The sequence below is a fragment of the Chrysemys picta genome, chromosome 6 (assembly GCF_011386835.1).
Source record: "Chrysemys picta bellii isolate R12L10 chromosome 6, ASM1138683v2, whole genome shotgun sequence".
NCBI lineage: Eukaryota > Metazoa > Chordata > Testudines > Emydidae > Chrysemys > Chrysemys picta.
In genome coordinates, this window is record NC_088796.1 from 60,706,819 (window position 1) to 60,719,965 (window position 13,147).

A 13,147-nucleotide genomic window follows, 5' to 3' on the forward strand; every position below is an offset into this window, starting at 1 on the left:
TAGTCAGAGCCAGAAAGCTGCAAGAAGCAGGAGCAGCAGGCAGTCCCGCAAGGAGAGGAGGAAGTGGGAACCTGCTAGGGAAAAAGCTCTGGGTGATGTGGGGCTCAGCAACCAGAGCATGGAAGATTCCTGAAGGAAGGACAAAGAGGCAAAGGGGACAGTGCACTGGGAGCTGTAGCCCGGGGTGGGCTGAGGAACTGGTTTTGTTAATTTTGCCTGTGTTAGAAGAATAAAACTGCTTGGAAAGAGACTCTGAGTATGGCAGTGGGTTCTTTGTGAGTTGGGGAGAAGGCCAGTTTATTACAGGGTAGAATGCCATTTTATATAGTTATCTTTGTAAATTGGTAACTGAAATTTGGTTTCAACAAACGTTAATACAACAATATTTACTACTTGTTTTTGTTGCAGGATTCATGTTCTTCTGCATATATCGAAGAACTGGGTAAACGGGAGGGTTCTATACCTCCAGGGTACAGAAAATTATTGGAGGTAAGTAAAGTGAGCAAAATAAGACATGCAATAGTTCTGTTTGTATAGTGGGATTATCTTCCATTCACCACAGAAATAACTCTTCTTTCAGGGTAAAGGAGATGACCAAGCTGTACCCCCAGAAAAAACAGAACCACCACCTCAGGTAACGTTAGATTTACATCTCAAAAGGTAAAAATAGATCATCTGGTTCTTGGAAAAGTTCTAATTAACTTCTTCCGACATGAGAAAATGCCAAATTCCAGGAGGTGCTGACCACATGCAGTTCCTATTGAAGTCAATGGGAAGCTTCTGGAGTTTTGGCACCGAATTTTTAATTAACATACATGGTCTTGGAAAACTGAAAGAAGTTGAAACAACTAAACCAAATACTTCTGAGAAATTGAACCTGATAATCTTAAACTAGCTATTGACAGTTATGGATGCAGGAATCCTTGAGTACTTTGTGTGGCAAAGAATGCTTAAATCTGTGTGCTTACCAAGGTCATAAGAAGAACAGCCATAATGGGTCAAACCATCTAGTCCAGTATCCTGTCTTTTGACAGTGGCCAATGCCAGGTGCCCCAGAGGGAATGAACAGAACAGGTAATCATCAAGTGATCCATCCCCTGTTGCCCATTCCCAGCTTCTGGAAAACAGAGGTTAGGGACACCATCCCAGCTAATAGCTATTGATGGACCAATCCTCCATGAATTTATCTAGTTCTTTTTTAAACCCTGTTATAGTCTTGGCCTTCACAACATCTGCTGGCAGGTTGACTGTCATTCCTTTAGACTAGAGCAGGGATCGGCAACCTTTGGCACGTGGCCCGTCAGGGAAATCTGCTGGTGGGCCGGGAGGGTTTGTTTACCTGCAGCGTCCGCAGGTTCAGCCGTTCGCAGCTCCCACTGGCCCGTGGTTCCCCGTTTCAGGCCAATGGGGGCTGCGGGAAGCGGTGTGGTCCGAGGGACGTGCTGGCCGCCGCTTCCCACAGCCCCCATTGGCCCACAACAGCGAACCGTGGCCAGTGGGAGCTGCGATTGGCCAAACCTGCGGATGCTGCAGGTAAACAAACTGTCCCGGCCTCCCAGCGGATTTCCCTGATGGGCCGCGTGCCAAAAGTTGCTGATCCCTGGACTAGAGTTTGATTTCACTATAAGTTTACACCTAAAAGAAAATGAAAGGCTGCATTTTGATGTGAAGTGTATGAGGAAGTGTAGGGGTGTTTCTTTCTGAGACAAAAGTATAACAATGACCCCTTAAATACATATTGCTACTTCAGTAAGCACACAGTGCACATGAATTATAAACTAGGTTTTGACAGCCATTGACCTTTGAATGTTAACCATAACCTCCTATGCAATTTCTGTTTAGAAACCAATGACAGATGATGATATTGCAGATGCTTTGTCATCTGATTTTACCTGCAGTACTTCTACTCCTGGAGAGGAGAAAACAACTCTTAAAGAGGTATTGATTTTGCCAACTGAGAATTTTTTTAACTTTATCTTTTTTACACTTTTTGCAAATTTTGCCAGTAACCAAATGTTTCATTTTCTCCTTACATAACAGAAGCCAACAGAGGAAGGAGAAATTGTACAAGCACAGTCAACAAGTTCAGTCAGGAGTTCAGCTCCTCCTAAGGAGAAGAAACCAAAACTGGAAGAGGTATAGATACTCCCTTTTTTGACTAATTTAATTATTATGATGCATCTGTAGTTAACATACTTCATGCCAAAATGTGGGCCTGAACCTGCAAGAAGTTGAACATCCTCGGCTTCAGTTGAAATGCTGTTGAACATATTAAGTACAACGGGAATTGCAGGTGCTGAGAGCCTCTCAGGAGGTGTTCTCTGCATGTTACAGGATTGGGCCTGCATGGGTCAAATAATTCTGCTTATGGAGTCATCTGCAGGGCTCCCATAGGCCCGATAAACATAGTATAAGAGCTGGTTACAAAAATGAGCTTGCTTTTTTTAGTTGTGTGGGATGCGTTTAATATCCAGATAATTTCATTTCCTTGTATTCGTAAAACTGACCTTTCCTTCCCATATCTGGAGAAATAATGTAATTTCTAGTTCAGCTAAGGCCATGCAGTGAAGTAGTCCCTGTCTGTAGTGTTGGGATTTCTGCTTTCCTCTCTTTGAGGAAGTTTTTAGTTTGATTAAAAGCTGCTGGTGTGATCAGAGTTTGCCATCTGCTGCCCTCTCATGTTAAGGAAATGTGGTGAAGCAGAGCAGAAATTAAAAATGCCATTTTATCTCTTTTTTTGAGCGCAGACACACTAGCATGCTGCTTAGCTCCATGCAGAGTGTAGAGGAAGACACATGTAAGGTAAACCCTGTGCCTTTTTATGAATAATCACAATATGATTTGCACATTTTCTTAAATCCAGGCAGCAATAAGTGATGATGCACTAGATGCCCTTTCTGATACTCTTGGTGCACCAGAACCTGAACCCAAAGAAGACCTTCGTTCCATTGTAGAAGTCTCAGAGGTATAATTAAATTTATATTGTATCAGCTCCCAAAACTCCATTTTTCTAGGTGTTGTACAAATGCATAAGAAGAGAACAATCCATACCCCAAAGAACTTACTTACGTAGACTGTCGGTCCTTCATCAGTTAAGACTGAGCCAATCACAACACGTCTTCCAATCTTCTCTCGCTCTGGCCATCCTTCACCATGCTTGTCCATATCTCCTTGTTAGGAAATCATCCCACTTCTTTGGAGGCCGACCGCATGGCCGTTTCAGTTCTCACGGATACCACTCAGATATAGCTGCAGTCCATCTGTTGTCACTGAGTTGGGCCACATGTCCCTCCCACCGCATTTTGCTGAGCCTGCTTTCGACAACAACATCTCGCACTCCAGACTGCTGCCTAATTATTTAATTGGGGATGTGATCGCGGAGCAAAATGCTCCAAAATGTTCGTTCCATTGCCCTCTGTGTGACAGACAGTTGATGTTCTACAGTCTTTGTCAGCGACCATGTTTTGCTGCCATATAGCATCTCTGGAAGCACGGTTGAGTTAAAAAGATTCGCACGAGTTGTTTTGCTGATCTTTCCTTGGAGGATGTCCCTGATGTCATTGAATGCACACCATCCAGCTTTTTTTCTGCGTGACAGTTCGCCTTTCTGATCGTGGCACATGTTGACCTCCTGGCCCAAATAAACGTATTTGTCGACCTCTTGGATGTGCTCTCCTCCAAGAGTTATTTGGGTTCTTGGCAGAACATCTGATCTCATATATTTCATTTTCGACTGGTTCATTTTTAATCCAACTTGACTACTTTTCGCGTTCAGTTCTTTAAACATTCTCTCAAGCTGGACTGTATTTTCAGCGATTAGCACTATATCACTATAAGATCACTATAAGAACTTACTTAAGTGACAAAAAACAGACAAAGAGAGTAGAAATGAGATACAATGTACCAGAGAAGGGGACAGAGTAATGACTGTTGTGCTTCTTGTCGGTTACACTTAAATATATTTCTAACCATTGTCTTTTCTCTGACTATTTTTCCTTTTAACTCTAGTTGTTGGGTTTGGGGGTCGGAGGGGGGAGTTACAATTAATAGCATTTTGTCTTGTAAATAGTTCCTGTCTGACTTTTTTTCTGTTATTTTTGTATTTAGCCTGAATCTCTTCAATGTCTCTTAACTTTAGTGCTCATTTGGTATTTAATCCTTGCATGTTTTGAATTTTATCTTTACATCTAACACCATTCGCCTATTAGCTTTACATTATTTTATCCCTTCTCCATATTCAGTAATCGCACAAAGCAGGGGAGTGACAGGAAGGCAATGGAAAATTAGTTGCTGTTGAAGGTGTCTGGAGTGCTGGCGCTAGTTCTGAACTTGATAGAAGGCATGATGTGATGTCAGAAGAGCTGACTGTCAGGAGAGTTTAGAGTCATTGTGGGAGGGCCTCTAGAAGAGCTGAGTGCTTTGGAGCTCATGGAAGGACTCTGGAGGCATAAAGGGGTGCACTGCTGGGACTCCATGTCTCCAGGTGGTTGCTCAGTGGAACAGGGGATACAATCCTACTCATCCTTTATCTCTTTCTGCTACTGATGTGGCCAGGGTGGTGGAGGCTGCCAGGAAAATTGGGAGCTTTGTACTGCGCCCCCTGAAGGCCTGTCGAGGCAGTGGCCAGTGATATTTATGTCTCTGCTGTGTGTCTTTGGGTTGTGTTTGAAGTGTAACACATCATGGCCATGTTCTAAACTAGTGTTAATTTCAAAACAGTGGGGTTTTTTTAACCTAAATTTGGCATGAATAGACAATAGAGGACATCAAAGCATAGAATGGCTTAATCTGACTTTAGTGCCATTTAGAAAATGTAGATTGGAATGATCTTCTTTATTGAAGAGGGACTGTTGGTGGTTTTTCCTGGAATTTCTGTTCATCTATATTTGTATCCTTTTCTTCAGGCAAAAGCTAAAGAGAAAAAAATAAACAAGGCTGGTGAACGTGATGATACAATCCCTCCAGAATACAGATTGAAACCAGCAATGGTAATTTTTCATCTCTACTTTCCTCATATAAATTATAGGTGTCTGACTAGCTCTGTGGTTGTGTCACAGGCAGGCAGTGAAGTTGGGGAAAGTAAAAAGTGGTGGAACTCTATTAATGACTAACTCTGAATGCACCCTGCCTGGATGGCTCCTGTATCCCCCCAGCCCTTTCCCCTTCCTTGAGGGTTCACTTAGAACTCTCCGCTGTCCCTCAGAGTAATGTGATGGATGTTGAGGAAAGGAACATGTAGACTTGCAAACAATATTGGCATTTATTTGGAATAGTTTCTCATGGAAAGTGCCAGAAGCACCATTTTACAACTGGATGTGTCACTTATATCTATAAATAAATATGTCTGTGGGGCTCATTCATGTAGTATGAAGTCCTGACAAACACAATAGAGAAGTATTATCCACATTTTACCAATGGGCACACACAGAGAAGGAGACTTGTTCAAAATTATCAATATTGATGCAGTTAACAATGTATACATTTCAACTGTCATCATTAGGTTTCAGTAGTAGCACATTCCATTTTGAATGGAGCAGTTTTTACCTCTCAGAGACTTTCAGTGTGTCTAATTGCAGACCTGGGAAGCTAACCTAAATAAACTGACATTCAGAAGATTTTCTTCAGAGCCATAAAGACTACAGAGTTAGGACCTAACTTACTATTGAGTTATCTACTGTTTTAAATTGATATTGAGTTAATCCAACATAAAACTGGAGTAATGCAGTGGTGACTGGCCTCAGGGCTAGATTCTCAGCAGTGTTCTGACTCCTTTTTGCCACTCAGGTATTGCAGTGGTATCTGACCAGATGAGAATTCCCCTGATATGGGGGTTCTTTCAGATGATGCAGAGCCAGTATACCCGGGTTCCTATGTCATCCCTTCCCTGGCCTAGGTGTCTGTGTTTATGGGGCGTAATATGTCAGTGGTGTGGCCAAAATGAGATGTGTTCCTACTTTCCCCACTTGACATACAGTTCCTTGAAGACCATTGCCAGCTGTTGTTTGGTTAGGGCTGCTCTAACCTACAGTGGTCCTGTAGCCCGCACATATGGGCCCTGAGACTCAGGAAGCCATAACAGGCTCCCAGATGTTCTCCTCTCTGCTGCACTGAGTGAAAAGTTGGTGCAGCAGAGAATCTGGGACTAAATGTTTTCTGTAAATGAAAGCTTAAATGCTGTAGTAGGAATGGCCTGCCAGAATAGTATTGAAATATATTCTGGCTCACTTTGTGCCTAGTCACAGTTTCTGTGGCCTCACTCTGTTGGCAGGCCCCAAGGAAGGGGGTGAGGAGACCTGCTGCTCCTACCCTGTACCATGAAGATAAAATGCTGTGTCCATGGAATTCTGTATTGTTAGTGCATGTCATCAAATGTGATATGGCACAGATTTTGCTGAATGTGTATTTTCATTTGTTTTCTTTAATTCCTGGGTGTGTACGTGTTTAGGTATCTTTCCCATTGCAAATAACTTAAACTTGCAATTGTTTAATGGCATGGAAGCCATGTTTTCTAATAATAGAAAAAAACTAACAACAATATTTGTTTTTCCCTGCAGGATAAAGATGGAAAACCATTATTGCCAAAACCTGAAGAAAAGCCTAAGGTTAGAAAAGTAACAGTATTATAGGATTGCCAATAGATATCCTGGTGGTTTCCTGTTGGTTGGTTTTGTTTTCCCTTTTTGTCCTCTATTCTCCTATGTTCCTAGTATAACTACACAGTCTTGGTCCCTATTTATAGATGCACTTGTTTACACACTGTATAAGTGTAACTGATTTTTACTTTCTAGCCATCTGTCTCTGATATTGAAGTTGAATATTATTGTTCTGTAGGTAGATCTTGAGTAATACTGAAATGCTTCGCAGTTCTGGGCAACTACATCTGTATTCCCCCTTTACTGTGGTCCGCCAACAGCACCCACTCTAGGCTTCACAGAGGTGCCTCAGGTGTCACGTCTCTCTTGGGTGGAGACATACGTCTCTCTCCCTCCTGACCAGGCTGGGGTATTTCCAGGCTGCAGAGTCTCCTGACTATACTGTGATATCCCCAGTTTAAGCAGGCTTCTTTTGCCTTCTCTTCAAAGATGATACACAATGTAATAGCCGGAGGTATAAGTTACCACACGGCTCTTTCTGAGTAAGCACATTTATTCTTAAGATAAAAGAAATGCAGACAAAATATAAAAAAAAAAATAAAAGAACCTACATGAATGCTAATAAAAGCTGATACCATATTCCTCCCATTGCCTATACGTGATCTGTACTTGAAACATTATAATCGTATACTGTCATACTAAATGTTAGGCCTAATCTACACTTAAAACTTAAGTCAATGTAGGTACGGCATCAGGTGTGTGAAAAATTCATCCCCCCTGAGCACCATAGCTATGCTGACCTAACTCCCAGTGTAGATGCAGCTAGGGTGACAGAAGAATGATTCTGTGGACCCCGCTACTATCCCTCAGGGAGTTACTGTTTCCACAGCAATGGAAAAATGCCTTCTCTCACCATAAGCTGCACCTATGCTACGGGGTTATGTTGGCATAGCTACATTGCTGTAGCTATGTCAGTGTAGACCGCACAGAGTAGACATAGCCTAAGTCATTTATGCTATTGCTTTTAAAAGCTTAGAATCCTCTCATGAAATAAGTTATACTTTGCTTTTTGGTAACACTGTAAACTATTTTTAAAATGGAATGTTATTCCAGTAAAAATAATTTTTAATTACAAAACTAGACAAATTCTGGAAAAGATTTTCTCAAGAAATATTCATTAACTATGCCTACGTAGTATATTTTAAAATGTAAAAGGTGCTGACCAAGCAAGTTAATCTAGAATTTTTGTAAAATAAAAACAATTGTATCAGTCACTTTGTACCACATTTGTGTCCATTTTGTATTGCAGCCTGTAAGTGAATCTGATCTTATTGATGAATTTTCAAAAGACTTTGTCTGTCCTGCGCCACCTGCAGCCCAATCTAAACCATCTAAACCCACCGACACATCTAAAGTAAGTAAGTCTTCTTTGATCTTAAGTAAAAAAATCATCTTAATATTCAGTGTTCAATTTCACTGTCACTGGACAATTTTAGGATAGAGGAACACTTAAAAAAAAGTACATGGTTCTCTGGTTTCTGTATCCCATAATATTCTCTCCCCAGAAAAATCTCCTCATTTTTATTTTCTCCATGAGCTGTTCTCTGCTGCATTCTGTTGAAAGGTTTATATCTCCATGTTCTTTTTCTGATTTTCATCGCTTAGTACTTCAGTGCATTAATAAAGTTTGCTGCATTTGTTTCTTTCAGAAACCTGCAGTTACTGCACCTGCAAAGGCTCCTGCAGAGGAAGTTGTCTCCTCTTCTGCAGTTTCTACTGTGCAATCATCAGCTCCATCAACTACTACTTCAGTGAGTAACCTGTAGAGAATCGGAATTGGTGCTAAAGTAAAAGCACAAAGCTGTTTTGTGAAAAGTTAGAGAAGTATGGCTTTGTGGGATACTATTGCAAACTTCCCAGTCAAGCACTTCAGAATAATCTCTTCATGGTTTATCTATATGATATCGATTGAATTTCCGAAGGGATACCTGTGATTTGAACTCTTGTGATGACCCCTGGCATTTTTTCTTGAAAGAGACAATCATTTCGCTATGCTTGAGAGTATGTGCTTCACATGCTTTCCTAAATTCTTTTTAAGATGATGCTGTTTATGAACTTTTTATTGCCAGTAAAGATAAATGTAATAAAACATTTTATGAAAAAAAACAACTGCACTCCTATGTATTTAGGAAGACTATATTACTGGCAGACCTCCCTACCTCTGCAGTCATGGAGTATATAAATCAAAACTTGTGGAAGTATCTAGTTGTTAATCATGTCTACCTGGAGAACACTCTGCCAAAGTCCTAGACAATCTGTGCTTCAGTGACACACTTTAGGGGGAAAGGCAATTTATAATTAGAGCCATACCAAATTCACAGTCCATTTTGGTAAATTTTATGTTCATTGGATTTAAAAAATGTTAAATTTCATCGTTTCAGAAATTTAAATTTGAAATTTCACGGTATTGTAACCGTAGGGGTCCCAACCCAAATTGGGGATGGGGGTCGCGAGACTACTGTAGGGGGTTGCAGTATTGACATCCTTACTTGAGCGGTGCTGCCTTCAGAGCTGGGCTCCCAGCCAGCAGCCGTGGAGGTTCCTGCATCTGGGGGAGGTTCCCAGAGGTGGGTCTGACCTGGCCCTGGGAGCAGCCTATGCAGAGGAAGAGGATGTTCCAGCTAGGTTGGGACTAGCAACTAGAGCCCAGCATATGGTAGCAGTCCCCAGCTGGGGTGCCTCAGCCCGTCCCCAGCTCTGGAACCAGCGCTTGGGCTGTCTGTGTGTGGTGGGATTTGTGAGCACAGTGCCCCCCAACCATGGCGCCTTGGGCGGTCACCCACCTGTAAGGCCAGCTCAAAAGTGACCTCCTCCCCCCATACTATGCCATCCTTGCTTTTGCGCTGCTGCTGGCAGTGGTGCTGCCATCAGAGCTGGGCACCTGGCCAGAAGCTGCTGCTCTCCGGCTGCCCAGCTCTGAAGGCAGCACAGAAGTAAGAGCGGCAATCCCGTGACCCTCCTATAATAGCCAGATATCACAGGGAGACCAGATTTCACGGTCCATGATGCATTTTTCCTGGCCATGAATTTGGTAGGGCCCTATCTATAATTTTTGAGTTTATTAGTATGGATAGTTGTATCTTCTCGAGTTTTTCATATATATTGCTTGCAAAGTAAAATTGTGTTTATAATCTGTGGTTAGAAATTCTGAATACGTTTCTTCAAAAACAGCTTAATGTCAATACAACTGCAGTTGTGTCTAATAACATCTAATGCTTTTGTAGGCTGGACATGTGTCAGATGAGGCAGTGGAAGCCTTGTGTGGTAGTCTAGGAAAGAGAGAGCCTGACCCAGAAGAAAACAAATCTGCTGTGGATAAAGTGAAGGTATTAAAATAGCCAGGCCTTCAAAAAACACTTTGTAAAAGTAGTTATCCTGAGTTATGTTGTATTAGCTTAGACCAGGGGTCGGGAACGTTCGGCACGCAGCTCGCCAGGGTAAGCACCCTAGCGGGCCGGGCCAGTTTATTTACCTGCTGACGTGGCAGGTTCGGCCGATCACGGCCCCCACTGGCTGCGGTTCGTCGTCCCGGGCCAATGGGGGCGGCGGGAAGCCGCAGCCAGCACATCCCTCACCCGTGCAGGCATAGAGATCAAAGTTGGTTACCTAAGAAATAAAACTAAATTTGCACTCTTAATTCTAATTTAAAAACACTAAGCAAGATTTGAATCCATCTCCCATCCTAGATGACACAAGCAGCTTACAGTTCCTCAATACACAGACTGGTCCCAGGCTGAAAGAGGGTCCAGTCTCCCTAGTTCAAAGTCAGTGTCTTCCAGATGATCTTTCAGGTGTTGAGATGTGGGGGGAAAGAGGCCAAATTATGATGTCTTTACCTTAGATCTTAGTCCATTCTGTGCTTTGCTGCACATTGGGCTATCCACATTTGCCATCCTTGCCTGTCAACTGCCCTTTTCTCCAAATCTTCTCATTTCATGTTGAGGTGCTTGATGTTGTTCAGAACTGTTCGTTTCCATGTTATTCGTGGTCTTCCTCTCTTTCTTTCTTTCTTGCATTTTCTGGCTTCCATTCAAGGGCGGTATTTGGTAAGCGTTCTTTTTCCATTCTCAGCACATGTCCCAGCCCCCGATGTCTTCTTTTGTAGATTATTTGTGAGAGGGTGCCTTGTCCAGTCATTTTTCTGACTTCTTCATTCATCTTCCTATCTCTATATGTTCTTCCCAACATTCTTCTCAGACATTAGTGATGAAATGCATCCAGCTTTTGCGTCTCTTTCTTGGTAAGTTGCCATGTCCCACTGCTGTATGTTGTAATGGTGATAACAATTGCTTTGTACACATTCAGTTTTATCTTGAGGGAGATGTTTTTGAGTTGCCAGATGTTTTTGAGTCTTCCAAATGCAGCGTTTGCCCTCCCGATTCTTCTTCTTCTTCTTCTTCTTCTTCTTCTTCTTTCCTCGGAACTAGTACCATCTTGGTTGACGGTACTTCCAAGATACGTAAAATTGTCTGCCTTCTCCAGTTTCTCATCTTCAATTTTGATTTCTGTCCCTATATTCCCCATTAACATTATTTTACATTTCTTTGCATTGTGTATCAAACCCATCTTCTCCATTACTTCTTTAACTTGGTTTATGCATTTTTGTAGTCTGTTGGCATCTTCATTGATAAGAGCGATGTCGTCAGCAAAGTCTAGATCAAATAGCCTTGAATTGTTCCATTTTAGGCCATATGTATCACTATTGCATTGTTTTAATTCATAGTCGATGACTAGCATAAACAAAAAAGGAGACAGGACACACCTCTGCCTTACACCTGTCTTGATGCTGAATGGCTTGCTGAATCCATTTTCCATTTTAACGCACCATTTTGAGTTGGTATAGAATGCCTTCATAATGTTAATTAATTTTGTTGGAATTCCATATTGTTCCACAATTTTCCCCATTTTTTTCTCTGTTTACACTATTGAATTCCTTTTGAAAGTCCACAAAATTGATGGCAAGACTGCCTTGGAATTCCATTGTGTTCTAAATAATCCACCTCAGGGTGAAACTAGTGTCTGTGCACGATCTCCCTTGTCTAAATCCAGATTGTTGTTCATGTAGGATGATATCCATCTTTCCTTTCATTCTGTTCAAGAGGACTGCTGCTAATACTTCACCTTTGACAGCTAGAAGCATTACTCCCCTCCAATTTGAACAATTGTTTAGATCACCTTTCTTTGGTAACTTTATTATGATACCGAGGGTCCGTTCTTCCGGCACTTTCTCCTCCGTCCATATTTTGTTGCACAGGGAACAGATGACTGATTCCACGTCTTCGCCTCCATTTTTAAGCATCTCTGGATGAATGCCATCCAAACCCAGGTGCCTTGTTGTTTTTCAGCTTCTGCAATGCTTTTTTTTACTACTTAGCTTTTTACCTCAGATACATCTATATCTAGGTCTAATGGTTTATCATTGTTAAATTCCAATCTTGTAATTGGTTCTGGTTGGTTTAGCACTTCTTTGAAGTGTTCCATGCATCTATTTTCTTGTTCCTCCTGTGTTTTCAAAATTTCTCCTTGTTTCCCTTTCACTGGGACACTTCAGAATTTTGATCCATATTGTGTTAACTGTTTCAGGATCATGTAAACTGTTCTTGTATCGTTTCTTTCCCCTGCTTCTTCAGTTTCACTAGCCTTACTTTCTATCCAGTTTTGCTTATCTTTTTTGCATTGTTTCTTTACTGCTTTGTCAAGGTTCCTGTACAGTAACTCCCCACTTAACGTCCTCTCACTTAACGTTGTTTCGATGTTATGTCCCTGCTCGATTACAGAACATGCTCCATTTAAAGTTGTGCAGTGCTTTGCTATAATGTCATTTGGCTGCCTGCTTTGTCCACAGCTGGCAGCCCCCTATCAGCTCTCCTATGGCCCCCCCGCTAGCGCCTCTGGCCCGCCAGCAGACCCCGCGGATCAGCGCCTTCCCCTTCCTCCCCTCCCCTCCTGTCCATTGCAATCAGCTGGCTTGCAGCGTTCAGGAGGGAGGGAGGAGGAGCAAGGACTCAGCGTGCAGGCTCCCCCTTTCTCCCCTGCCTCCCGAATGCCGCAAACCAGCTGATTGCCGCGGGCAGGGGGAAGGGGAGGGACGGGGGGAGGAACGAGGATGCAGCGCGCAGAGTAAAGGGGGAGGAGGGAGTGCAGAAGAGGTGGATTAAGGGTGCGGGTTTGGGGGAAGGGGTGGCGTGAACCCCCTCCGCCCCTGGTGCTTGCAGAGTAGGGGAAGCTGCTGCTGCGCAATGTGCTTCTCCTAGCCTACAGCACCTTCAGCCTCCTTGCCTGCCTCATTGTCTCCAGTGCCAGTGTGGGGTAAGGCGGGGCCATCTCCCAACTATTGTACTGTACTGTATGGCAAAAAAAAATTTCTCTGGAACCTAACCCCCCTCCATTTACATTCATTCTTATGGGGAAATTGCATTCGCTTAACATCGTTTCACTTAAAGTTGCATTTTTCAGGAGCATAACTACAACATTAAGTGAGGAGTTACTGTAGG

The 13,147-nt window shown here is 42.6% G+C and overlaps 1 protein-coding gene across 48 annotated transcripts in view; it reads left to right on the forward strand.

Moving 5' to 3' along the window:
• Nucleotides 1–13,147, forward strand: part of CAST (calpastatin) — a 95,015-nt gene that overhangs the window by 56,149 nt on the left and 25,719 nt on the right. For 26 of the 48 annotated variants that reach the window (XM_065550197.1, XM_042840387.2, XM_005284036.5 and 23 more), the window contains 10 exons: nt 409–489; nt 581–634; nt 1,843–1,938; nt 2,041–2,136; nt 2,864–2,965; nt 4,905–4,988; nt 6,555–6,602; nt 7,903–8,007; nt 8,303–8,404; nt 9,878–9,979. In XM_065550197.1, the coding sequence (XP_065406269.1) occupies nt 409–489; nt 581–634; nt 1,843–1,938; nt 2,041–2,136; nt 2,864–2,965; nt 4,905–4,988; nt 6,555–6,602; nt 7,903–8,007; nt 8,303–8,404; nt 9,878–9,979 (870 nt within the window). The remainder of the gene's footprint in view (nt 1–408; nt 490–580; nt 635–1,842; nt 1,939–2,040; nt 2,137–2,863; nt 2,966–4,904; nt 4,989–6,554; nt 6,603–7,902; nt 8,008–8,302; nt 8,405–9,877; nt 9,980–13,147) is intronic. The other 22 variants (XM_065550201.1, XM_042840393.2, XM_065550219.1 and 19 more) reach the window with 3 other exon arrangements.